Raw genomic sequence first — 25,038 nt, 5'->3', positions numbered from 1 at the left:
AGCAAAGAAACAGCTGAGATGGAATTATTTACTGCTGAATAAGGTGTGAGGGACAGAGGACACCAGTGGAAATCCACATAAGATTCGACAAAGACCAAGAAAGAGGTGTTTCAATCTAAATTGCCTTTACCAGCTTTGGCAATGTCATTGTATCATTCTCATGGGACGTCAACTAAGTCTTGGACAACAGAGGGAGGGGAGATAACAGAAACATGCTAACAATGCAGCACTTGAAAACAGGCTTGGTAAGACCAGTGTGCTACTGTGCCAGCGTTGAGTGGAATCTAAATTTAGGGATGCATGTGAGTTACTGGGCATAGTGTCTTGGGAATGCTGCCCGGGAACTGGAAAAGGAAGGTGCTCTAAGAGTTTCTTCTCCGTAGTGCTCCAGATGCTCCATGTGCTTATGGAAAAACTGACTCTGGAAGGAACTGTCAGCTCATCCCATCCCCTCTGAGAAACTGAGGTAAGGAGGGCAGCAAAATACAGCCACCGGTACCTTCTTGTGGAGAAGCATGCGTATAACACTAACTAGTGGGACTGAATGCCAGAAGTTTGGAGATGTTTTGGTTCAGATAAGCCTTCTAAAGTTCAGATACTTATACAAGGCTTATCTGCATTTATCTAAAACCCTGTTGTCAGGAAATCTCAGGAGAAAAGCCCTTGTGAGAGATTTGGATATTGCCTGGCTTTGTGAAATACTACAACAGCTTTTCTTGCCTACTGATTCTGGTCCTGGCAGAAATGAGGAGCAGCAGAGATATGTGTATACTCACTTACATACAAAACAGAACAAAACAAACATTAATTTAGCTTTTCCTGAGAAACTATAATTCAGACTGAACGCAATAACTTCATTCCAGGTAAAACTTCATTCCATTTTTCTGCAGGCATCTCTGTACACCTTAGGCTGCCACCAGCATGATTTTAAAATACCATTTCAAAAGAAAATACAAATTGTATTTTAAAAATTGAATTTCCTTATTAATTTTGAAGACATTATGGTTGTATTTCCTTTCTTTTAATTGGTGACTGAAATCCTTTCCCTGCTGAACTCAATGAGTTTTGCTGTGGATTTCAGCGGGAGCTGGAGATCCTTTTAAATATTAAAATAACTCATTACCTTTCAGCTTTTGATGACATTTATTTCCCCTTTGATCTTGCTTAGGGTGGAGACTGACAATAACTGGTCAGTCGCACTTTTGATTCTAAACACTTTCATACACATTCACACAATAAGGACCCTTTAGTGTTACAAATTTTCTGGAGAAATTAAAAAAAAAATCAAGAAAATACTTCTGCTTAGTTTAGGATGCCATGAGGAATCATACTTTTAAGATTAAATCTAAATTTCAAGTAAAAATTTATCTCAGCTCTCTCTTTGAAAAAAATCCCTTTCTGGGATAAAAGTGTCCTTGTTGGTCTAGTTATTTTCTCTATGAGAAATAATTCTATCTTGTCTCAGCCAAACTACTGAAAAGTCAAGAAAGACCAAAGAAACCTAAATTGTATTAATCTGTTACAGTTTGTCCAAACCACGACAATCTAAAGTTCTTAGAATTGCTTCTTTTTGCACACAAACACATATACGCTCGCACACACGCAAACACACCCACGTACACTCTTTAACTTACAGGTGAGTGCTTAGGCCAAAATTAAGTGCATTTTTTTTGCAAAGCTGTGTTTAAACTGCACCATTTCATTTCAGCAGAGTAATGCAATACAATTTGTTCTCATATTGAGCAAGCGAAAGACTAATGGGGCACAAAGGTGATTGGAGATACAGTACACCCTGAAGTCCTAGGCAGTCTCTCCAGCCCGATTTTGCTTTTTGAAACTGCTTCGCTGTTTTCAAATCCCAATATGAAACACCATTTGGCAGCTTTGAAGATTGCTTATGGATATATTTTTGAGGTCTGCAGAAAGTATGTAATAGCAATATCATGCTCGAAATTCCTAGCGCTTTGATGTGACCCCCATAAGTGTTCCTCGTTTCCTCCTGCAGTGATTATAGGCTCCTTTTTCATGGCTCTGTTGAATTAAGCACCAAAACTATTCATTAATAGCATGGGGCCATATGTTACCCTCAGTAAACAACACAGTGTGGAGTGAAGGAGTACGAATACCAGTGTAATGAAACCAGGGTATGCATGCCAAGGGGAAAAAGAGAGGGCATGCCAACTTCCATGACAAGACCAGCAATAGAAAATCCATTGGACAATAGTCAATGGCAAATATGATGAAAATGTGATTATGACGAAGAATTAAGTTCCAAGGGGAGCACTGACTTCTTATGGTATGGCCTTCCCTAGCTAGAGCCAAACTAAGACAGCTAAGGCAGCAGGGTTAGCCTTCTCCTTCCTTGTGGCTGACATTCCTACTAGGCAACATGAATCGACAGCAGCACCAATTGTGTTACCAGTGGTGGGAAGGGTTTTGATGATGCTTTTTATAGGGCACGCTTTTGAGCAAGAATGTCTCAGGTTTCGGAAAACGGGATGACCAGGCTATGCAGAACCTTTTCTGCAAGGGTTTCCCTTTTCTTTCAAAAGAAACATGGAATTGCTGCCTTTGAAAGCCCAGAAAATCTTAATCCAAGTAAGTATTTTCCATTTGCAGGTGCAACATAAATAAAAGATTATTGCTTTTCTATAACAGTTAAAAAACATTTTAAAAAGTTAAAATAATGTTCAGAGTGATTTGGTTTTGTTTTATTGGTTAGATTTTGGTGATAATTTATTTTTAAATGCATAACCTAATACTGTAAATTGGATTATTGTTAATAATAATGAGAAAACACAGTAATATGCTTAATCAAAATACATATCTTTGTACATATTTTTTCTACATTCTAGTAAGCTTTTTTGCCAATGTCTGTTTAATTTTTTTCTGTCTTATGCTAGAATAAAAGTAGCACTGAAGACCCTCGTGTCATTTAGTAAAATGTCAAGGGCTTTCTGAAACAGTGAAGATTTAGGATTTTTTGTCATAGCTAAATCATTAGAGTTCACTGCTTAAATGCCTAATCTAAATCACTAAATAACTCACTTTTTGTGCATATTATTTCAAAGGTTTTAGTGTCTTCACTATAGACTTATGGAGATGTAAGACCCATATTTCTCAAAAATACCTTTCTTTTTATGCTGTGTATACAGTATCCCGTTAAAGCTGCCTAAACTGCTTCTTCTAATAAACTAGACCACAACCTAGTCCATTCTATGATGATATTTCTGACAGAAACATTTTTCTTGTTTCTTTATAGTCTCCCTTGGATTAAAATTTATCAGAAAATGGATTTGCATCCACAAATCATGTCAGTATTACTTAAAATGTTCTAAATGTGGAGAAAACTTCAAAATTCTGCATTTTGGAAAGATTTCTATTTTATCTTGAATCACTGTCTTTCACTAGAAGGATTTTTTAAGGGTAATTGATTTTATAGTACAAAAAACCTTCTGTTTTTTATAGAACAATCTGTGTACAGAAGAGAAGGCGGCCACTGACTGACTGTACAGAGGCAGATTGATTTGTACAAGATTTATACACTTCTGTACATCAAGGGAGCTTTGTCAAAATTTATATTGGCTTTAGTAATTTAGATACTCTTGGTTATATCCCCTAATGTTATATTCATGAACTGAGGTATAGACTAGAAATTCTTCTTAAGATAGTCAGATAGGTACATTCTATACAGCAACAAAGATAGATGCAGATGTCTTTTTCAATGCCAATTTAGCCTCCGCAGGAAATTTGGAGGAAGTTAAACATATTTCACAGCAACTCACTTTACTGCATTCTGCAAAATCTGTAACTAGAGAATTCAAACAGTGATCGAGAAAAAATAATCTTTTTTTCCTCAGAGATCCTCCGAAGACATCACAAAGATTTTAGATTTTTCTTTTTTACCTCATATAATATCACAAATTCTAGGAAGATGGCAAAGAACAGCCAGGATACTCCTGTCGAAGGAGGGGGATATTTGAGAGCTCATCATGATCCTTTAACAGATCAGAACAGTTAGGCTGACCACTGTTCCGTGATAGATGCTCTCCTACCCAAAGATACAAGCACAGATTTCTAGGACAATATAACCTGAATTCTGAAAATCAGATGCAATGCTGTTCGAAGTTTTTTTGTGATACAGTGGTCTTCAAAGTGGTACAAAGCATACTATCTGTTTGAGATCATAAGTAATACACATTAAGATGTCTTCCGCTGAGAGAAGGATTTTGATACACACTTCTCACGAAGGTGCTGTGATCTTATCAGAAAGCAAAGACATCCTATGCTGGACCAACTAATATGAAGCCTTACTAATAACTAAGTAAGCCTCTGAGCTTAGTTTCAACATGTCTTGTCTAACTGCAGCATCTTCCTGAGAGATTAACTTGCCATATCAGAGAGCATAACATGGGAGGACTATCAGAAAGTAAAGTCCTTCTCAGGTGAATGGGGAAATGGAAGAAGCTAAAAGCTATGTGAGCTGAGCAAAAAAGTCAAGACCCGAGAGAGAGATTCACAGAGAATCAATGTACACTGCAGAGCCATTTTAGGGTGTCAGTGGATAACAAAATACAAAGAGCTAGAGTTAAAAGAGGTGGAGAGGAGTACAGTCAAGGAGGAAGCATTTTAAAGTCAAAGTTCAGATAGCCATGGAGAACAGATCTGTTCAAATCACAGCCAGCATCAACGTCCTCCCTAGACGGCAGCATCAGAGTGTCAGCCAAGCTGAAAGTGCTGCTTCCAAGTCCTCGTGAAAGCTCCAGAAAGAGATAAGATAAAGAATTTAAAATAAGTTATTTTACTTTGTGTTTTGCCAAACAAGGTTTCCAAGCTTGGAACACAAGTAGAAGTTAGGTATCAATGTCTTTCTCTTCACAAATTCCCTTTCCCTCTTTCTCTTTTTTATTGTTACAGGGTCTTTTGTTTTGTTTTGTTGTTCTCTTCTATTGGTGACCTGAAACTTCAAACTCTTCATTGATCTTTGACCATAAGATCTCAAGACAGCAGTACTTTTTGAAAAGAGCCAAACCACCATGAAATAGGAGAGCAATCAACTGTTCTTTTCCCTTCTGACCAGATGAGTACAAAGCATTTTTCTTTCTGACCAGGAGATATCTGAAAAGTACAATTCACATGCATGCACTTCAATGCCATTTCTTGCATACTACTAGAATATAGTCTACAAATTGGGATTTTCTTACATAATCACCCCTTACCCAAAAGATTCACTGTGGAGGTGAAGGAAGAGAAAATGGCAATAACAAGGAGAGAAAGGCTGAGATTTAATACTTAATAACAATATTCTTTTTCTAAGACCTCACAAATTCAGCAGAGCATAGTTTCTACTGGGCATTGGATACTATCCAGGAAAAGCTTTCCATGTGAAAGTATCAAATAATCTAAAAACGTTAGAGACATCTGGCACATATACTGCCGCTATTTTCACCTTATCAGAAACCAAGAATGGTCCAAGATTACATAGTGAAAACAACTCAATCTAGAAAAAGGGTAAAATCTTTTCAGCTTTTACCAGCTGCTGCATGGTTTTGTATCTAGTGTCTGAATATCACTGAGTTGGAAAGCCTAGGGTCTAAATAGATCAGTTTCATAAATTTTCTGTGTGACAACCGTTCTGTTACTTCCTACGGTTTTACCTTTTTTCAGAGCTGATTGCTTCTGTCAAGGGCTGGGCCAGTCCTTCCATGTTATATAAAATACATTTCTCAATTAAGAAATGCTTGTACTTGTTCCCTATTGTGAGAACTTATTGTGCTGTCTTTAGCTATATTTATGATAAGAAGAATCTCCTGTTTCAATCTGTCCCTTCCCCTGATCAGTGATTAGAGACGTACCAGTTATAAAAGCACGTATTTAGAAGTCACAGACAGATATCTCTTCAACTATTTCAGAGTTCTAAATTTCTCCTCCTTTTCCTTTCTGACATTGTGCCAAATATTCCCATGAGTGAGTTAATTATTTTCTCCAGGGCTGAAATAAAGCTTCAGGGTTTAGGGTTCCTAAAGGCAATGTGGCATATTTTCTTGTACAGGGAAGGGACACAAGAGTGAAATTCAGCAGCTTTTCATAGGGGCATTTTGCAAATAATTCTTCCTTCTTCGTTTCCTCCAAAACTCTTGCATGAACAGTATTGTATCCTAGTGACTGGCCTTGAGACTTCAAGGGAATTTAGTTGTACAATTCTGAGCAGATAATCTCCCCCCCAATTTGTTTGCCAAATGGGTGTCTAATTTACATTCACAATTACCTCAATTGCATGCATAAATGAGCTAATGAAACACAAATGTGTAACTGGTCATAAATAGTCATTTCCATGTGCAATTGCAGTAATTGCATGCTCCTCATGATTTTGAAAATCAAGAACTTAATGCTAATTTGATGCTAGTTCATGTTGTATAACAGTTATATTTAAAGATTAAGTCTATCACTCAGCAAATGCAGCAGTATTTTCTATTATGTCTTTTTTCCATGATGGTTAATTGGTGGATAACAGTGTTTAACATTGCAGGGACTTCTTCTTGCTGATAAGCAGAGTTCAAACATTTCCCTAAAATAAGCAGGACTGCAAATCTATTTATATACTCTATTGTGTCACAATAACCACAATTTTATACTCCTTTAAACAGTGTGTTTATAAAGAAATTTTCATGTGAGGTAAAAGAGATTTTGGGTAAAGAGATAGTAAGTGACATAACTATTTTTATCCAAATGTTCTGAGTCCCAATAATCACATTACAGAAATATCTAATTAATTTAACTGTTTTAGTCATAGGTTCTGCCAAAATCATTAACTCTCATTTTCTGTTTCCAAATGCAGGCAAATCTTGTAGCTCTTGTTACTTATTCTGCTGCCATCCCATCTGTTTTTCTCTTAGATTGCAATTGCTTTCTGGATAACACAGAACTAAGACCTCTATGAGAGAGATTAGCAAGTGCCATGACATGACTGAATGACGCCCAAGTATTATACGAAAACTGATACATAATTACATTAAAAGACTCACGTGTTTTGTCATCATATGGTGCAGACACCAAGAACGCATATTGCAGTAGCAGTTTTAAGTCATCAAACATAGTCCGTTTTAAAATTAAAATGAATATTTCAACCATTTTACTGATATGATTAGACTGTAAACAACATAATTCAATTGCACGGGTTATGTTTTAATCTTCTGAAGGTAAGATCTGACTTTGCATTTTTCTTTCAGTGGTTTTAACAATAGGAATAGGGTTGATAAATGCAGAGCCAGAAATATTATGTTCATTACTACAGATAATACACAGAAAGATTACTGAATAACAATAGCTGAAAGAGTAATCCAAAGTATATTAAGAGGATAATGATGATGTTTACAGTTAAATGTCAACTTATGGCTGCACACCATCCAAATAATTTCACAGTTTGGGCCTCGATCCCATAATCTATTTCACTCAGGAAATCCCCCGAGCCATCTGTGGAAGTGCTATAAGGAATATTTAGGTCTTGTCATGCATATACGATTGTGCCATTCATGTCCCAGGTCTCATCCTTTGATCAGGTTTGTAACACAGGTTATATTTATAAACATAATTCATTAGAACGAGGAGAAGCGAATAATAGAGGAAAAAACTCAGACTTGCCTTCAATAGCTGCCGGTTTCTTTCTTGGACTGTGTTCAAGAAGAAGACGAGGTGGTACCATTTCCTTATGTCCTGCACATAAGTGTACAGGTTAAGAAGCATAGAAAATGTATTTGCTAACATGCTGCACAGATTCACTGGGAGGCTGAGCTCCCTTCAGAATTGTTCATGGTTAAAATATTACACTGTGCATAAAAGCTATTATCTGCCAGACACCATAGGAAGGAAATGTATTTCTCAACAAATAAAGTAATTTATTTTTAAGAAACACATTTTAAATCAATGAAGTCCAAGTGACTCAAGCATATGCTGAAATGCTTACAGTTCTATTTTTCTTCATTAGACTAAAAAACTCAGAAGAATAATGCTGTGATAATAAGGTTACATATTCATGATGCCTCTTCTACAGTAAAAGCTTATTTTCTTCTGTCAAAAAAATGATCTTCAGTTGTTCCCTCAAGTCCACTTATTATGAACTTCTTGAAACACCAGTAAAAATTATGATGTTTCTCATCCTCAAGGATTATTCTTAATTAGCCAGTACCAACCAGGTCATGCACTGAATACACTGATGAAATTCTGATTCCAGCTGCTGACTGAAACACCTCCACTCTCGCGGAGAGTTGAACTGTGCTCTCTCATAGTATTGAACTGGGACTTTCTGTACTGCATCAGCCTGTGTGCAGATACCACGCCTTATCCAAAATATTTTTGACTTCATTTCCCTAAAGGTTCACAAACAGATCTATTGCACTCTTATATTACTTATGCTTATTTTCTGGTTTATAATGCCTGTTTTCAGTCTCCTTATTTCCTTTCAATTCCTTTCTCTGACATTTATGCTCATTATCTCTCGCTATCATGTCATTGTCATTTGGAAAGCACAATTTGTTGTTACCTGTGAAATAGAATTAAGTAGTTAAATATAATATCGATTCAGTCATATTTATCAGCATACATCTACTGCACCAGAGCCCACATGCCATCAAGCTGTTAAATCTCAGCTCCAGCTCCACATCAGAAGCTCAAAGCCATGCCTCATGCTTGGTGATAGACTCAGAAGAGAAATTAAGGTCTTAGTGAGCCTTGGAAACTGCGGTATCATACTTACCCATCTCCTTTTACAAAGGTATGTATACTCATGGGGAATGCATGAGCAAAACATCACCTTGAAGACAGCAGTGGGATTTGAGCACCATGGTCTTAATGTTGTTGCATCTCGTCAGCATATGTATGATTGCAGGGAAACAATTTGTAAGCATGTAGTTTAGTTCATCTGGTAATTTGTATAAAATATCACACATGGAGCCACTCAAACTTGACTCACATGCCTGAATCACCGACAAGATGTCAACACATTGACAAAATCAATGCATTGAAGGTGCTGTGCAACAAATGGTAAAAATCTTAGGTTTTACATGTATCTCCTGTCTTGGCAATAAACACAAGTGGATATTTACCAATCTCATCACAGAATCACTCTAGCCTTAAAATGAACAGTAGGCAAACTTTAGGAATCCAGATGTCTAGCCATCATTTTCCAAACACTTTATGTCTTTAAAAAAATCATGCTGAAGCTGCAAACTGAGCTAATGAGATGCTGAATACCACTTGTTGCCAACTAGAACAGAAAAGTTATATCCATAACCTCCGACAACATAAACTTAATTAATTGAATTACTAGTTTAGAATGAAAACAAAAACAGTATAAAAATTAATGAAGAGCAGGTGAATAATATTACCTTTTCTGCTAAAGTTTAGTCCATTTTTTTTTTTTTTTTTTTTGTCCTTTTTTGCCTAAACCTATCTCTGGATGGAAGAAATGATAGATTTTGTAACCTGGACTAACTGTTTTGTGTGAAAGATGATGAAGGGCAGTGGCTCAGAATGTTGAGTAAATCGGTAATTAAGAAGGATAGTCAATAATTTGGACTGCAGTGTGGTATCTACTGTGTGGGGCAATGATCTAACACCTCTAGGTCAACGTATGGGCTGGCCCCATTATCTAATCCTGTTCTTTGCTGTAGCAGCAGTTTTCTAATGATTGCACCGGTGTTAGTATAATGCCAGTGCAATACCACTTATTGCTAATGACTTGTCAAATTCTATTTTATAGTTTTACAAGTTTTAAGCAAATCATTTATTTCATGCAAATTGACCACATGATCCAATATGAGAGTGTTTTAAGCACCAAAAGCTTAAGCTTCACAGATCAAAAACTTTCCCTTAGGCCAGAGTGTTTGTTCTGAGCAGGTTCCCATCCACTCTGATAAAAAGCTTCTTTAATGTTTCCATGTGTTATTAAATGTCTCTCTATTCACTTTGATGGGAATGCAAAGGACAGTAGCTAGCTAAATATTTTATCCATTCTTTTGATGAAATATGTTAAAGGGGATATCCTAAGTCAAATTCCTTCTCTCTTCCTTTTTGTCTCCTCTGTAAATTATAAAGAACAAGTGGCTTTCTGCAGTACAGAGAAATCATAAACAGAAAAGAGGAATTGGCCTCAGCAGATCAGACCGTTAGAATTAACGGTGTCTGCTATCTTGACTCCAGCAGTGGCCAGTTGGACACATATCCATGATGTAAATGAGAGGAAGGCAGGATGTTTTTAATGATCCCAGTGCACAATCAGATTAGTACATGAATCATGAGAAGTCATTATCCAGATTACCACTATTATTATTCCACATACAGTTATCTTGCTGCTTTAAAAATGCAGCCAGAGAAGAGCACAGAAATTTAGTGTCTGCATAGCTATTTGCTTCTCATTTCAAATATAGACTTCACTTTTCTACCTTAAGATAAGCCTAAAAGGTTCATTTGACTTGATTTTTTTTTTATTAGGATTTGATTGCTCCAAAAGGATATAATTGCAAACACAAAAATGTGCATACATTTCTACGCATAATCTCTCCATGCGGTTGTGCTACAGATACCTTCTTCATATATGATATTGTAAACAACTATCTGACAACAAATTACAGATGATGGAAAATGAAATAGTGAAATGTTTTGACTTTAAGCTCATGGGAATGTGCTTGCCAGGAGAAAAAGCGTCACGTTAAGACATGAGTAGCTTCCTCCACTCCCTGAAAGGAAAGAAATCTGCTGCAAAGATGAGTAGAAGGTTTAAGACACTAGATGGTAACATGAATACTTTATTGAAAATAAGATACAGTCCTCAAGCTCTGTGAAACTTCTGTCAATCGTGTTTATTAAATCACTCGAGATGTCATGAAGAAATTCATTCTGACTTGGTTTATGAATATTTTAGATTTTATATTACATGATAAGGAATACAAGACAAATTTTAATTACCTTAGTTTTCTCAATCTAGGAAGTGTCTTTCTACATGTGTCAAAAATGTCATGTCCAAGCATTGAGGATAAATTGATTTCTTGTGATAACAACAAATCATGATGGTTTTCTTTCTTCCCTCATCTGCCCAGTTCAATTTGTCTGCAGTGACCTTAATTGACATAGCTAAAGTCTCCAAATTTATCTTTCTAAATCAATAGATCATGGGATAAAAGAAAATGCTTCTAAAATTTTTCAATAATAATAATAGCAACAACAACAAAACAACAACAATAATAATAATAACAATAATAATAATAATAACAATAATAGTAATAAACTAAAGGGATTGTAGTGTGCTGAGTATTCCAGTTGGATATGGGGAGGTATAATGCCATGACAGAGAGCAATATGTGGCAACACCATTCCTATGACTGTACGCTTTCTCACATCCATATATCGGTTGTCTGACAGTGGGAATCCTGCAATCCAGCAGCACCAACACTTTGTTACAGTGTCTCTCAAATAGCGCAGCAAAATGTCTTCAGATAAATCTCATTCTGTCAAAATGTGACATCTTTCCCTAATGATATAGAAATAATTGAAATATTATTTCAATGTGCTCTTTGCAGAGTCATTTGTTATGAAAAGTAAATTCAAATCAAATGTTTCATGAAGCTTGGAACAAGACATGGATTGGCAGAGTGAGGTAAGACTACCAAATATACTGTTAGAGAACTGAAATCTTAATGGAGTCTCACCATTCTATCCAGTTTTCCACTTGTGATGTGTAGGTTGCTTGAAGTTAAAGAGGAGCCTCTCCCCAGTTATCACTGGTTATTCTTCAGACATTAGACTGTCGCTATTCTGAGGAAGGGTTCCTCCGCTTCATATGTGTGCATGAAAAACTATGAGCAAACTGTTTCTTATGAAGAAAGAATAGATTAGGATCAAGAGATGAGGTTGTGTAACTGTTTTGAACAATGCAAACGCTGATTGAGGAGAAGGCATGAATTGAAATACAGTTGCCCCAAATAGGCAATCTTTCTGAGAAATACATCATAACATGATGCTTTTATGTACACTAGTAAATTAAATGGTGCTTGGGAATATTACTGGGCTCTGGAATTCACACATACATATCCTGCCTCATTTTATGGAATAGCCTCTGACAATTTTGACCTGTACCAAGTAGTAATGTTTCGAACAATTCTTTGGTCTGTTCAGGAGTTAGCAAGGGCTGGGGACCACTCCCAACAGGCAGCCAGGATGCAGCCGGCCTGGTTTGACCTTAAGGTACTGTAATGGATGCAGATGACTCTATGACAGAGGGAATCACATTTAGAGAACAGTTGAGTTGAGTTTGATTTACTAATCTAGATGTAGCTCACAAGTCTTAAACGCAATAACAAAATTATGTCAAATGGAAAAAAAAAAGTTTAGACGAATTCCGCTTTTGACAGTGGCAGATGGAATTAAGGGGTAATAAAAGGAGGCTTTTAAGGAGGTCTGTCCTAGAGGCCAACATATATTTCAGTTTTTCAATTACACTTAGGATCTGTCTCTTTATTACGTACAGTGAAACTCCCATTTTGCGTGATATTACTTAAGGAAAAACACTGCTACAGAATATGCAACAATTACCAGTAGCAATATAATCCTTTACATTTTCATATTCTGTTACACCGGCTGTCACCTGGTTACTATTATGATGCATAAGAAAAGAAGAAAATGAGAGATAACATGGTCAATGTCCAATCTGTCTGTATGTTCTACTTGGGTCTAAAATGTATTAAAAATATCACAGATAATATTGGAGCTCTGTGTAGTGTCTAACTTATGTGTAAGTGTCTAACTATGTCTAACATATATTTTTAATATGTAGAGATTTGAGCTCATCTTTTTTGATGATGCATTCTTATATAAATTTATATACATTTATACCTATATAATATGTACCATGTGCATGCACAAGCATGGATGTATATAGGCATGCACATATATACACAAATACATACAGATATTTACTTAGTGATGTTTCTGAACAGAAAATGCTTTTTCTAGCACTATTTGATTTGGTAACTGAACAGGTGTGAGATTCCATCGGCGCAGATTCCTGGAGGTTGTGTGAACATCAGTTTGTCGGTAGGTTTTCACTCAGCCACCAAAACCAATTAAAGTCACAGCTGGGAATTTGTTTGATTTTTTTTTTTTCCTGTGGGTTTGTATCTTACACAATGTAGATATGCATAACGAGTGTACAAATTAGGCAAGCAAGAGAGGCATGGGTAGCGCTATGAGTGGGGTTTCTTCTGTTTTAACCTACAGCCAATGCTACTGGTCCAAATTAGAAATTCATGCAATGAATCTTAGCTGCATGACAGAGCTGCACAGGTAAATCCATTTACAAAAATATACCTGTTTAGATTCTTTTTCAGAGATTTTTACCACATTAAGGCTCCAAAATCCCTCTTTATCTCAATTAATATCTGTGAAAACTGTTGTAATTTTTGTGTTCAGAAGACCAAAGTCATTAAAGAGTTAAAAGTTAAGTTTTCACAGTTTTGTCATTGCACATTAAGTAAGAAGTCACACAGCCTTTCCTCACATTAAAAGAAAATTGAATTGAAAAAATTGAAAATTGAATTTTCTCCACTTCCTCCCATTATTTATCATGTGCATTTAGCAGGTAAAAATAATCCTACATGTTATGTTTAGAAATATTGAAAAACGGATCTCAAAGAACTAAGTCCTAGGACAGTGAAAATGATGGGTTATTGTGTGGAAATGATGGGTTATTAGAGTTATTGCTACATACTGCAGTGCAAAAAGACTGTAAAAGCAGATTATAAAATGAAAAGACATATTCAGCCTTCCACTCTCTCCCCAGATAACCTTTAATAAATTGGCATAATATACAGTTATCCCTAGCATAATTAACATGAATATCAGGAGTTGGTATGGATGCATACTTTTCACAATATGAAGTATCCACAGGAAAATAATTAAAATAGAGAAAAGAAAACAATGCAATTAAATACTTGCTGCTAACAATTATACAGAATGGAAGGGACTGATAAACTGTTCTGATGAAAGGCAACAGACATCGACTATGCCATGGGATCACTGTTCAGTAATCTATGAGTTATTTGTATTGGGTTTATCTGTACATAGCATCATTTCAACTGTCATTAGTCCAACTGCATCTCAGAAACCTTCAATGTTAAAGTCAGAAAAGCTACGTAGACATTACTTCAAGAATGCTAAAACTTTATGTTGTCTTCAAGAAAGAGTGCATATGCCAGGTCTTGCTAAACAAAAACAGCCTAGCATTGAAAAAATCAAATTAGACAAAATATAGTCTCTCACAATTAGAGATATCTATAGATGATGAGTATGTTTAACATAGAAGTCACGGGAAGTCCAACTGAATCCAAATAGCTGTGACAACAACCCAATAAGTTTTTCACCTCTCTGAATATTTTTGCCAGAATGAGAGAAACAAGAAGTTAATTGATTACATTACCTGTCGTGTCTATACTTGACAAACACCTAAGGGAGTGAATCTATAACCTTTTTTCTGAAGTAAAAATTTCAATAATGCAGTTTGAAGTCACAGCGAAAAGAAATGAGACTTTATTTGATCAAATATCAGGAGTAGAGCCCAAAAGTGCAGAGGTGTGGCTACTAACTCCTGTTCCTTGCTCCCACTGAAATCAATGAGACTTAAGTATTAGGTAGGCATTAAGTATCTAATACCCTTGAAGGTTAGGCTCTGTGTAATTCAGAAATTCAGTGAGCTTTCTGTTTCTTCTAAAAGTGCCATGGTTGTAATATTTTTGGGAATGACAAGATTATGACATGATGATAGTAAAAATGTAATGAAATTTGAGGCTAAAATTCACACCCTGTAAAACATAAGGTGATAGGTTTGATGCAATACTCCTCAGCAGCTGTGGTTTCTACAGCAAGACAGAATACATGGCCTGAACTCTTTCAGGCTGAAACAATTTAAACTAAAGCTGCTGGTTTTGCGTACAGGGTAGGAAGAATTATGAGAAATACTGGAACAAAAAAACTGTAAGAATGGAGATATTGATTACTTTAAGACAACCACATTTTGGTAACTTCTGTTTCTTCCTTCCCTTTCCTTTTCCCAGGAAAGATCCTCTTTCTCATAAAAAGGTTATTTTTAGGACAAAGGGTTCTGTGATTCACTGTCATGAGTTCCAACCCATGTGCTCAAAGCCTCCTCTATGATTTTAGGGAAACTGACCTAACTTACCATGCCTTTCTATCCCACTTATAAACAAATATAACAGAAATATTCTAAAATAAACATATAAGTAAACAGAATGTTGTAAGCATACAGCAAATAAAAATTCCAAAGGTTAACTTCTATGAAAGTGAAAGCTGTAAAGACTGGGGCTTTGTTCTGATGCTAAAATTACTTAGGCTTTTTTATTTGTCTCATTTGGACAGGAAATGCCCTCCATATGTATTCAAGAAAATATTTTCCTCCACGTTTCTTCCTTTTCCCCTTCTCTCATTCCCAAAATGACATAGCAATGCTATTACCACCAGTCATACTTTTCAGAGTGGCACTGCTGGTTTCTTGGTTGAGCCACTAACTGCTCCTGATAGATAATACCATTTGAAATCTTGTAGAAAACTTGTCATTTCAAGTCTGCATTTGTGTAAAACCCTTGCTTGCACATTTTTAGCATACTTCTTGAATGTATGTGTCTCTTTCTCAACCAGACATTTAAAAGTTAACTTTTAGACAGTCAAATCTAGATAAGTCACCCGCGGGATCCATTTATAGTCAATGGAGACAAATTGGTACCTTCAAAGCGTGATTCATCTTTTCTATCTTAGGCATCTTTTTTAGGATGAAATTGTCCTCTGGAGGCCTCTATTTCATACCATTGGCTATAAAGCCAGCTAAAGGTTAAAGTTTGGCAATTAACTCTTGGGTATCTAAGCGAGGTACAATGAATTGCAAGCATCTCATTTTGCAGTTCTACATAAAGATGACACTACATGCTACCAAAGTACTCCAGGACTAAAATCAACCGCTCTGCATGATTTTTCACACTATATAACTGCTGCCAAGTAACACAGTGCTCCCCAAACCCCCAGCGATTATATGAATGAATATCACATAGAGTGAAAGGATTTTGTTGTCAAGCTTAACTAAAAAAAAAAAAAAGATAAAAGCATTGCTTAGGTTTAATGTGTGTGGGCATCGAATGCCTTTTGAACTCTATGTTCTGTTTACTCTGTCAGATAGTACTAGTGTATTGAAGGACAAAGTGAAGCAAGAGGAAGGAAAGTGAAGCACCAGAGGGAAGAACAGCATTTCCTGACGAAGAAAAAGTAAATTAGTCTTGACTCATTCTAGGTATATGTCAGTAAGTTGCGTGTCTTTTTTGACAAAGCAGATACATGCAGAAAGTGGACAGCAAAAGGAAGAAGTGCCTGAACAGAGAATGGTGAAAGGAATGGACCTGCCACAGCTAACTGTCGCAGTGGCTGGGGACTAGATGCAGAAGGAAGTGGCCATCAGCAAGGCAGGGAGGGCACATGCTGCTCAGGCCACGGCTGAAAGCTCTTCTGTCCTCTGCATGGCATGTTCTCACAGCAGAAGACGTGAGGAATTACAGCTAAGCTGGAAATGTTTCATGATGGAATGTATCTTGTCAAAGCATTTGTAGATCCTGCCTACGCTCTTCCTATCTGTGTGGTAGGGTGACCAGGTACCATTTCTGTTATTAAAACTGAGCTTCACCATTTTCCAGCAGAGACAAGAGAGAATCTATATTTGGATGAGAAGAGTAACTTCTCTCAGTCCCACAATGGAGCTATAGGTTTTGCCTTGTTAATGGAAAATTCAGAAGAAAACTGAAAGACCTTCAGTATACATTTTTCCTTTTTCACGATGTTTCAGTGTATTCAGCATCAGGAGGTGTTTAAAGGCACATTTGCATAGATCTCAGCTATTTTCCTTTCTGTTAAAGTTGAGACTCATTGTATGGCGGTTAGCTTCCCTAAGAGAGTTTCAGGAGCATATTCTAAAGGTAATGGATTCATTAGCTCACTTACAATTTAGAAATATACATATTTTAGGGATATATAACCTGGGCTTATACAACTAACTGAAGGAGAAGGTTGTGGGTTGTCATGTCTTGCAAAGACAGAAGTTCGCTTGCAACCCATGTGAGGTTCCTAGTTTCCTGTAATGGTCACCATTTAAGATGTAGTTGGCTAGCTTGATTGGCTTAAGCAACTCCATGATGGCCTATATGGTTTCCCAGGTATTGTGTAAGGACATTAAACTTTACTTTTCGAAACTAAAGTGGTTGAGTCTCTTGACGATCCTCTGCAATACAACTAGCTTTTTTCAGACATTGTTAATGAATCTTTTGGAATTACCCTTGATTTTGAAACTTGATTACTGAACTATGTGAAATGGTTAGAATATGAAACAGTAGTAATACAATATAACACAAGTATGAGGATACTTTTCCTATTCCAGTCTCTCTGCCTTCACAGATTGGTTAATTTTCATTAAAATCGAGGAATTAGTCTCATTTACACCAGCAAAGGTTTTGGCTTTCTTTTGTATCACATAAGTCTGATTCCTCAGGGTGACTTGCAGTGAACTATCAAAGAAAGAGATCTGTTTCTCTCTACAGAAGCAGAATACCACGCATTCCCTGGGTAGCTACTTCTGAGAGAGTGAAAGTCATTTGCATTTTTTTTGGCAAAGTTACAATAAAGTGCCAGAAGAGTGTTGACAGATGCAGCTTTGTGTGCCAGCATCTGGCTCTGATCCATGGTGGGATGATACAAACAGGGAATAATGGGTAGCTGTTTTGCCTCTGTGGGATGGTGTCAGGTTTGTGTGCTGATAACGTCCCCATTAAGAGATCAATGTCATTTCAGAGTTTGACCAAATAGACACAGCTTTTGGGGTGAGAGGGGAGTCATAGGCAAGAGCCTTGTTAAAATGACATCAGTGGATATCTTCTAGTTTTACATAAATGAATAAAAATGTAAAGAAGCAATATTTAGACTCCAAATGACAGCTAAAACTATTGCAAGAATTGCACCTTAATAAATTAGATAGAAATTTTTCAATAATTAAAACTTAATTTTCAGTTTCTCATACATATTCTTAAAATTGCTTCTTTCCTTTGAGACTGTTTGAAAAGTATTCGGAATTTCCCCAGGAGATCACTAGAGGAATAAATGCTTCTGTCGTTCAATCATCTCCATTTATGTCATCAGCAGGAACAAATGTGTTGACAAGTGTTTCATCATACGAACAACTCTTTTATAAACTGATGGACAATTAACTGTCAACTCTGAAAATGAATCCAGATGAGTCTCTACAAATGTCGGGGTACAGTACTGCCCTCAGAGGGGGAAGACATGTTGTTTCTTAAGTACCCTTCCTGTTTAAAAAGTAAAAGTTTCACATCTCCAAAACACTCTCTTCACCGTTTCATTAAAAAAAAATCTGGTTTGCTTGTTTTCTACTGTAGGGGAGAAAGCTATTGAGTAGGTAGCATCAGAAAGCACCTCTCCATAGAAAAAAATAATATACTCTATTGTTCTCTCTCAAATGAGGAAGCATATAATTCGTTCCACAGTTTTTCATGCTGAATTTTTCCAAACAAGAAGCAAATAACACAATACTTTCTTATTTATTATGACTGATTTTTTTATTGCACTGCGTCAAATATATCCCCAGAGAAGCTACACTGGTATCGAAGTTGTCCCCATGTAAATTTAATGTAATGAGGTGCAAAGTTACACCCTGTCATTGATATATCCTCAACACATCCTAGTCTTTAATCAAGTAGGAGTGACACTTAAAAATAGTTCAAGAGCCTAAAGCGTTTTGCTATCTGAACAGCGGAGGGCAAGTATTTAGCTCCAGGGCTGCAGCCCACCCACAGCAAGTACAGGCAGTTTGACTTTCACAATTAGGCACTTAATGATCTCAGGTTTTTTCCAGTAATGTACTCCATGATACTGTAATATTGATGTACTTTTATACCAGTATCTCCATAAATCTCTCTGGATATTAAATGGCGAGTATCATACTGACAATTCCCTTACCACATTGTGTAATAACAATAATCCCTGCTCTTTGAAGGAATACTTCTTGACAATGGAAGAGAAGAGACAAGCCTTGGACGAACATTGTAAGCATGAAGGAAAAGCAGTCTGTCACTTCTTTTCGGGACCAAGCAGGCTGTAGGTTCCCTATGGACTCTTGCCACAGTTTGCCTGAATTTCTTAATTCTCTCTGTTTATAATTGTTGGTGTTTTTTTTTTTTTTTCATAAGCATATGTACTTCGGTGAGACTTCGATGATTTTTTAATGAGAAGGTGGGATGATTAGTTTACCCTTTAGGATGCACTCTTGTCATGTAAACGTGCCAGAAATCCTGCTGAATTTCTCCAAGACAAATATTTTTCCAACAGTGTAAGATTAGCAAAATCATCTACGTCACTGTGCCTTTTGGATCCTGGCATGGAAATACACATTAAACATATGAGGGTAAACTGATGAAAGGAAATGGTATGGCCACATACCTTTGCAGTCCAGTTATTATTAGAAACAGTCACGTAGTGGTATAAGGTACATAGCGTAATTGGGTGCTTCAGTGCAAAGATTTTAGATAGGCTAAATTGACAATAATATTACATCTGTGCTCCCACTGTCTTTGTTGTCAATTAGGCAACTGTAAAGATCATCCACTACTGAGTCCAGTCTAATGAGAAATGCAAGTTCTTTAACCAAAACTAGAACACAATAAAATAAACTTTCAAGTGATTAAAACAAAAACAAAAATCTGACCATAAATATACAGTACACTTGTGGGAAACAAGGGTGCCACGTTATGACCAAATACCCAAGAGATGCTTATCACTCTTCATTCAGCAGCACACAGCATGCATATCCACATGCTGAGGCGGGCATGCAAAAAGACAGGCACGCAAGAATACACTTTAGATAGCTGCGAAATAAAAAAGGCATTTCATTGGAAGAACTTCTTGATCTGCCAGAGTGGTTCAGAAAATGTAAATTGTATAGCAGGCTGAAAAAGATTGCAGGGAAAGCAGGGAAATAGTGGTAAAACAGTGTGGAACAGGGGGAATAAAATAGGGCAGATCCAGTTAACTTAGAGAAGCGTGTGCTACATGCTAAAAGAGTGACCAACTAGTCTCCCTGAAATCTGTCCAATCTGTTCAAACTCTCTAAGGCCAAAAACATAGTTATGAAAATCAAGTTAAAGGCTTTTACTAAAATAGAACTTTTTCTCCTATCAACAAAATATAAAAATATGAACAAGAACACTTGAAATATGAACAAAAACACAGAACAAAATTCAGGGATATCAAATAAATTACCAAATGCATGGAATGAACTATACTCATGAAATCAGACAAAAGAAAGTCAGGGGCCTTCTGTATCAGAAAGGCTGTCTTGGACCTCAGAAATACCAGTGCCAGCAGAAGAACAGAGGTGCCAGTCAGAACCAATATATCTCAGCATCTCTTAAAAAACAAGCTTTCTGCTTTAGGTTTTAGAATTTTTAGAAGTGAATCTTGGAAAATTAACCCTGGAAAATATGCATATTAATTCTTCATTTACAGGCTGCCAAAAGCAGTACAAAGCAATTTGGACAGAGTGATTTGTTAATGCTGAGACAGTACTGCCCATACTTGGCTGAGAAACTGGAGTCCAGGGATAAATAAGATCAGAAAATCTGTCCTTTGGAGGAAAAGTGGTTCAGCAGTCCCTCTGAGAAATTGTCACTTACCACATGCATGTTAGACAGAAAGTAAAAAATATTCTCAAGCTCCATACTTCAGATAAAATCAGAAAACAACTATTTATCCTGTATACGGTAGAGCTCAAGAGGGCTATCTATAAATGTCTCAGTAGAACCCAGGGCAGGTCACTGTTGCAGTCATGATATGCATGAGATGGACTTCTGGTTTAGCAAAACCTGTCAGAGTTTACAGATAAAACTCCACTGATATCTACTGTAGATGGCTGAGAACCTCAGATACTTTTCTTTTATAAAAAGTAAAATAAAAGTCTTGGAAGTTAAATGATACTGACATAATTATTGCAATTTACAGGAGGATATGCACGAAACTAGTCAGTATCAGGGACAAATGCTTGCCAGAGAAACAAAAAAAACAGCTAATGCTTCATGAAGCAGCTTAGCAAGAATTCTCCCTCCTATGGCTTCCTATGAATTTGCTGTATACACTTTACACACATTTTGTTCATTTTTTAAAGTTAAGACTGCAGTAACGCGGCAAAACTTTGAGTAAATGAACAAAATTTCAGCCTCACTTGTTAAAATCAACACAGCAGCATTAACTGACCTCCAATAGATTGTTTAGGAGACTGTCAAAATGTATTAATTGGCATAGTTTGAAAAGTGTATCTAATTAATGAAACACAAGGATCTGAGTTCTACTTTTAATTATTTGATCACTATAAAATGCCACCGTCAATGTCCTACTTTGCTATAAATTCTTACATAAAATGTATATAAACCTAAAATAATTTAATGTTGCCAGTAATGAATATGAATTTTTCAATAATACAAATATTCCAAAAATACTATCAAAGGATAAATACTGAATGGTATTGTTATTACTGACATCAGAAATCCATATATTGCGCCTAAAGAATCTAATGAGTGGGATACAGCTCTTATAAACTCACGAAGACAGAAATTCATATTTGGGGTAAACGATCCTACAAAAAGCCAGTATAACTCTGTGAAGGAATTTTCTATGAAAAAAAATGTGCTTTTTCTCTTTCACAAATGGCAGTATTGGGATTGACAGAAATGATCCCTAGATTGAAAGTATTGTGGTGTCAGGGCAACTGTAATTAAATTCTTTAGCTGAATTGCACTCAGATCTCTTTGTTTAGACAACATAATTTACCATAAAATATATAAACCGATAAAAGGATAAAATACATAAACCGATAAAAGGATAAAATATAGCAGATCTTAAAGCTAATTGGATATCAGGGTTATTAAAGGGACTTAGTGTGCTGGTGTTTCCCCCACATTTATCTATTCAAGAAAATGAACTACAGTAATGTTTCAGTTCCCAAAGGCCAGTGTGAAATGAGCACGTTGCCTGAGACAGGCCGTAACAAACACGAACTGAGCAGTGTTTGGTGGCACTCTCCTCAATGACTTCTGTAAAGAGCACAGAGCCGGGCATACCTGGCCTTTGCCTTGCTTCTCAGACACACGGTCTGGATATTTCAGCATTGCCTTTCACAGCTTGTGGCTTGACTAAAGCTTGTTTTGAAGCCAACGGGGTTTTTTTGCCTCCTACAAAAATGTATCAGGCTCCATCAAAACAACCATTCACAGCATTTAACTTCAGATGTCGACAAACGACTTAGCAGGTCAAAAAGCAGTTACTTTACAGGTGGAGCCCCAGGTGGACTTTTGGAGACTCTAAGTTAAGACCCTGCTTTATGACTTATTTCCACTTTCTAGGGCCTCAGGCTGTCACCCTAGTTGTTCACCTGCAAGTCCAGCTGACAGCCCAATGACCATTGAACATTTATCAGCTGTGTAACCAGAGGTTTCTTTGCACAACTCTGTCACAGCACACTCAAATGACAAGGAGAACACTGGGAGGCAGACAGTTATGTCTCTTATCTTCTGAAATTCAAGTCACTACAGACTTCCGTATCTATCTCCCTGCTCCCCTTTGTGGTCTTCCCAGTTTCCTCATAGCTCAAAAGGTCAAAACCTAAAAGCAGTCTTCTCCAAAACTCCCTTCCCACAGCATGTCTGCTCTGCCTTAGGAGAATGTAAAAGAGTCCAAGGAGCCATCTGGAAAAAAGGACTCTGATGTGTCAAAGCTGCTTGCAAATGTCAGAACTACAAGAGAGATCTTGAAGATCTCTATGTGAGTCTTGGTGTTGTGATTTATTAATGGTACAGCTGTGTAAAGCCAGAAACTGGGTGAATCACATCTGGTATAGGGGGTTATTTTTTAAATCAGTGTAACTGATGCTATCTGGAAGGTTTTGCTAACCTTTCTCTCACTCTGAACCTAAATCAGTCCCTCTGTTTATAGCTGGCTGCCTTTAGATGTCCTATATAAGAGGTCATATAATACTTTTCTCTCTTTTAATGGAACCCCCTATCTCTCTATGTCACTCTTTGAGAACAGGCAATACAGACCCTCTCCATCCAAAATCCCAAGCTTGTTCTTTTTTCCTCCACAAAAATCTGTGTCCTCCCTCTCCCCATTTTGGGAGTCTCTGTTTCTCAGCTACATCCTTAGGACTTCCCAGCTTTGACTGGACCTGGGCATGTCAAGAGAGGACCCAAGCCACAAGGCAGAGATAAGAAGACACAACCAATTCAGAGAAGGATCAGCGGAGAGCTTCTTGAGCAAATAACTGACTAAAAAAAGCTTGTAAGACTTAGTGTGTCCTTAAGTATTTTATCCTTGACTCTTTTCAGAAATATAATTGCTTATCGTTCCTAGGATTACGTCCTAGTAGTATGTCCTTTTACACTGGTTTTCAGAAGGAAGAATGTCTACTAAATAAGGTCAGGGTAGATTGACTTAATATTATGAGATGATGCTCAGACATTATCAGTAGGTCTAGCTTCTTTTTTTGGCTAGATGAGTTGTTAGAACAGATGAGCACAGAGATGTGGGAAGAGAGAAGACAAAGCACAGAAGTGATGGATCAGCTAAGATATTTTATGTACTAAGAACAAAAATGGCAGTTCTATTTTTGAAGCATTCTGGGGTTAAGGCTTGCTATTTGTGGGGAAAAAAACCCCAACAAGCTATTAACAATAAGCTCCTTTCTCTTGCATCTCAGACAAAAAAGCATGGAAAATTTTAGCAACTTCTTTAGCCTTCCATTGACTCTACTTTTAACACAACCTTAATTTTAATTCATGCATTGTCAACAGAAAATTAAAAGCTTTAATAATACAGCCATTAGCTCTTATGCTTTATTAAAACTATTTGCACACTCTTTGTTGCACTTGCGAGACCTTTCAACAGTACAAAACACACTTTTAATACATAAAAGGAGCAGAAACTCTCAGGGAAACAGAAGAATATTAGAACAGAGTTCAATTAGGAAAGTACCTGGATAAAAATCCCCTTGCGCAAACATGTCAATCACATAGCGACAGAATGCATATTGATCTAACAGAGCAAAAAGGAAAAAAAAGAGTAATGAAGAAAGTAAATTTAAAAGGTTGTTTCTATTTAACAGTGAAGATAAAACTTGGCAGTGCAAAGACACATTTCAGGGATAGTCTTCCTTATAAGTTTGGGGGTTTTTTTTCCTGACCTTCAAGTAATTCGCATGTTCAGAAAGAGAAAATTTATTGTCCAGATCTAATTCAAGCCTCTCAGCCAAGAACTTCAGAGCTACCAGTGCCCCTGAGCTACCATGTCTTCTTCTGGGCGGGCAGGGCCAGCGTGTGCCCCCGCTCAGCAGCGCGCAGCCTCCGTTCTGGCACAAGTACTGTGCAAACTGCTGCCTGGCCACAGGTCCCAGAGGCTTTTTCTTATCCTTGAAGATCCATTTCAAATAGTCACAGCCAGGTGGTAGAAAAATTCAATAAAGTTTTATATTACAGTATATTGTGTTAATACTGTTCTAGCAGTATAATCAATATGTACATTTAGCGAATGGGAATATAAAGAGAAGTCTGTGTACTTACACTCCTGTAGCAATGAGTTTTTCCATGGAATTATATTGTGTCACTACAGAATTATATTCCAAACACTAATCTTTACAAATATATATATGTATATATTAAATCTCTGTGTGTGTGTATATATATATTTAAACTATGCTATTCAGAAATTAAAAACTTCTGAATCTAAATGAAACTCAGATTTCCAAAATTGTTGATTGTCTATTGATTTCTCCTGTACATAAGCAGAGTTGAAGACCTTAATAAAAATTTCTAACATTAAGAATGGTGAAGAAAAGTTAACGGTTGTAACTGAGTCCAAAAGAATTGCAATAGTATTGCTGGA

The 25,038-nt window shown here is 36.7% G+C and overlaps 1 protein-coding gene and 1 long non-coding RNA gene across 12 annotated transcripts in view; one reads left to right on the top strand and one right to left on the bottom strand.

The window, feature by feature from the left end:
- TRDN (triadin) overlaps positions 1–25,038 on the bottom strand; it is a 229,748-nt gene that overhangs the window by 122,943 nt on the left and 81,767 nt on the right. The window contains exons 12-13 of the mRNA XM_074580841.1: positions 24,133–24,192; positions 7,642–7,713 (exon numbers count right to left, since the gene is read on the bottom strand). Coding sequence (XP_074436942.1) covers positions 7,642–7,713; positions 24,133–24,192 — 132 coding nt within the window. The remainder of the gene's footprint in view (positions 1–7,641; positions 7,714–24,132; positions 24,193–25,038) is intronic.
- On the top strand, positions 337–21,902 carry LOC141741025 (uncharacterized). 11 transcript variants are annotated; one of them, XR_012586236.1, is made up of 6 exons: positions 337–466; positions 4,918–5,084; positions 7,985–8,770; positions 11,574–11,650; positions 18,235–18,412; positions 19,109–21,902. It is a non-coding gene; the product is annotated as an uncharacterized LOC141741025 (long non-coding RNA). The 11 variants fall into 11 exon arrangements; XR_012586235.1 differs by lacking the exon at positions 337–466 and adding an exon at positions 2,460–2,598; XR_012586243.1 differs by lacking the exons at positions 337–466; positions 18,235–18,412; positions 19,109–21,902 and adding exons at positions 2,460–2,598; positions 16,386–17,296.

This window comes from Larus michahellis, chromosome 3, assembly GCF_964199755.1.
Source record: "Larus michahellis chromosome 3, bLarMic1.1, whole genome shotgun sequence".
Classification (NCBI taxonomy): domain Eukaryota; kingdom Metazoa; phylum Chordata; class Aves; order Charadriiformes; family Laridae; genus Larus; species Larus michahellis.
The sequence above is the reverse complement of the archived record's forward strand: the minus strand, read 5'-3'. Positions and strand labels throughout refer to the sequence as shown.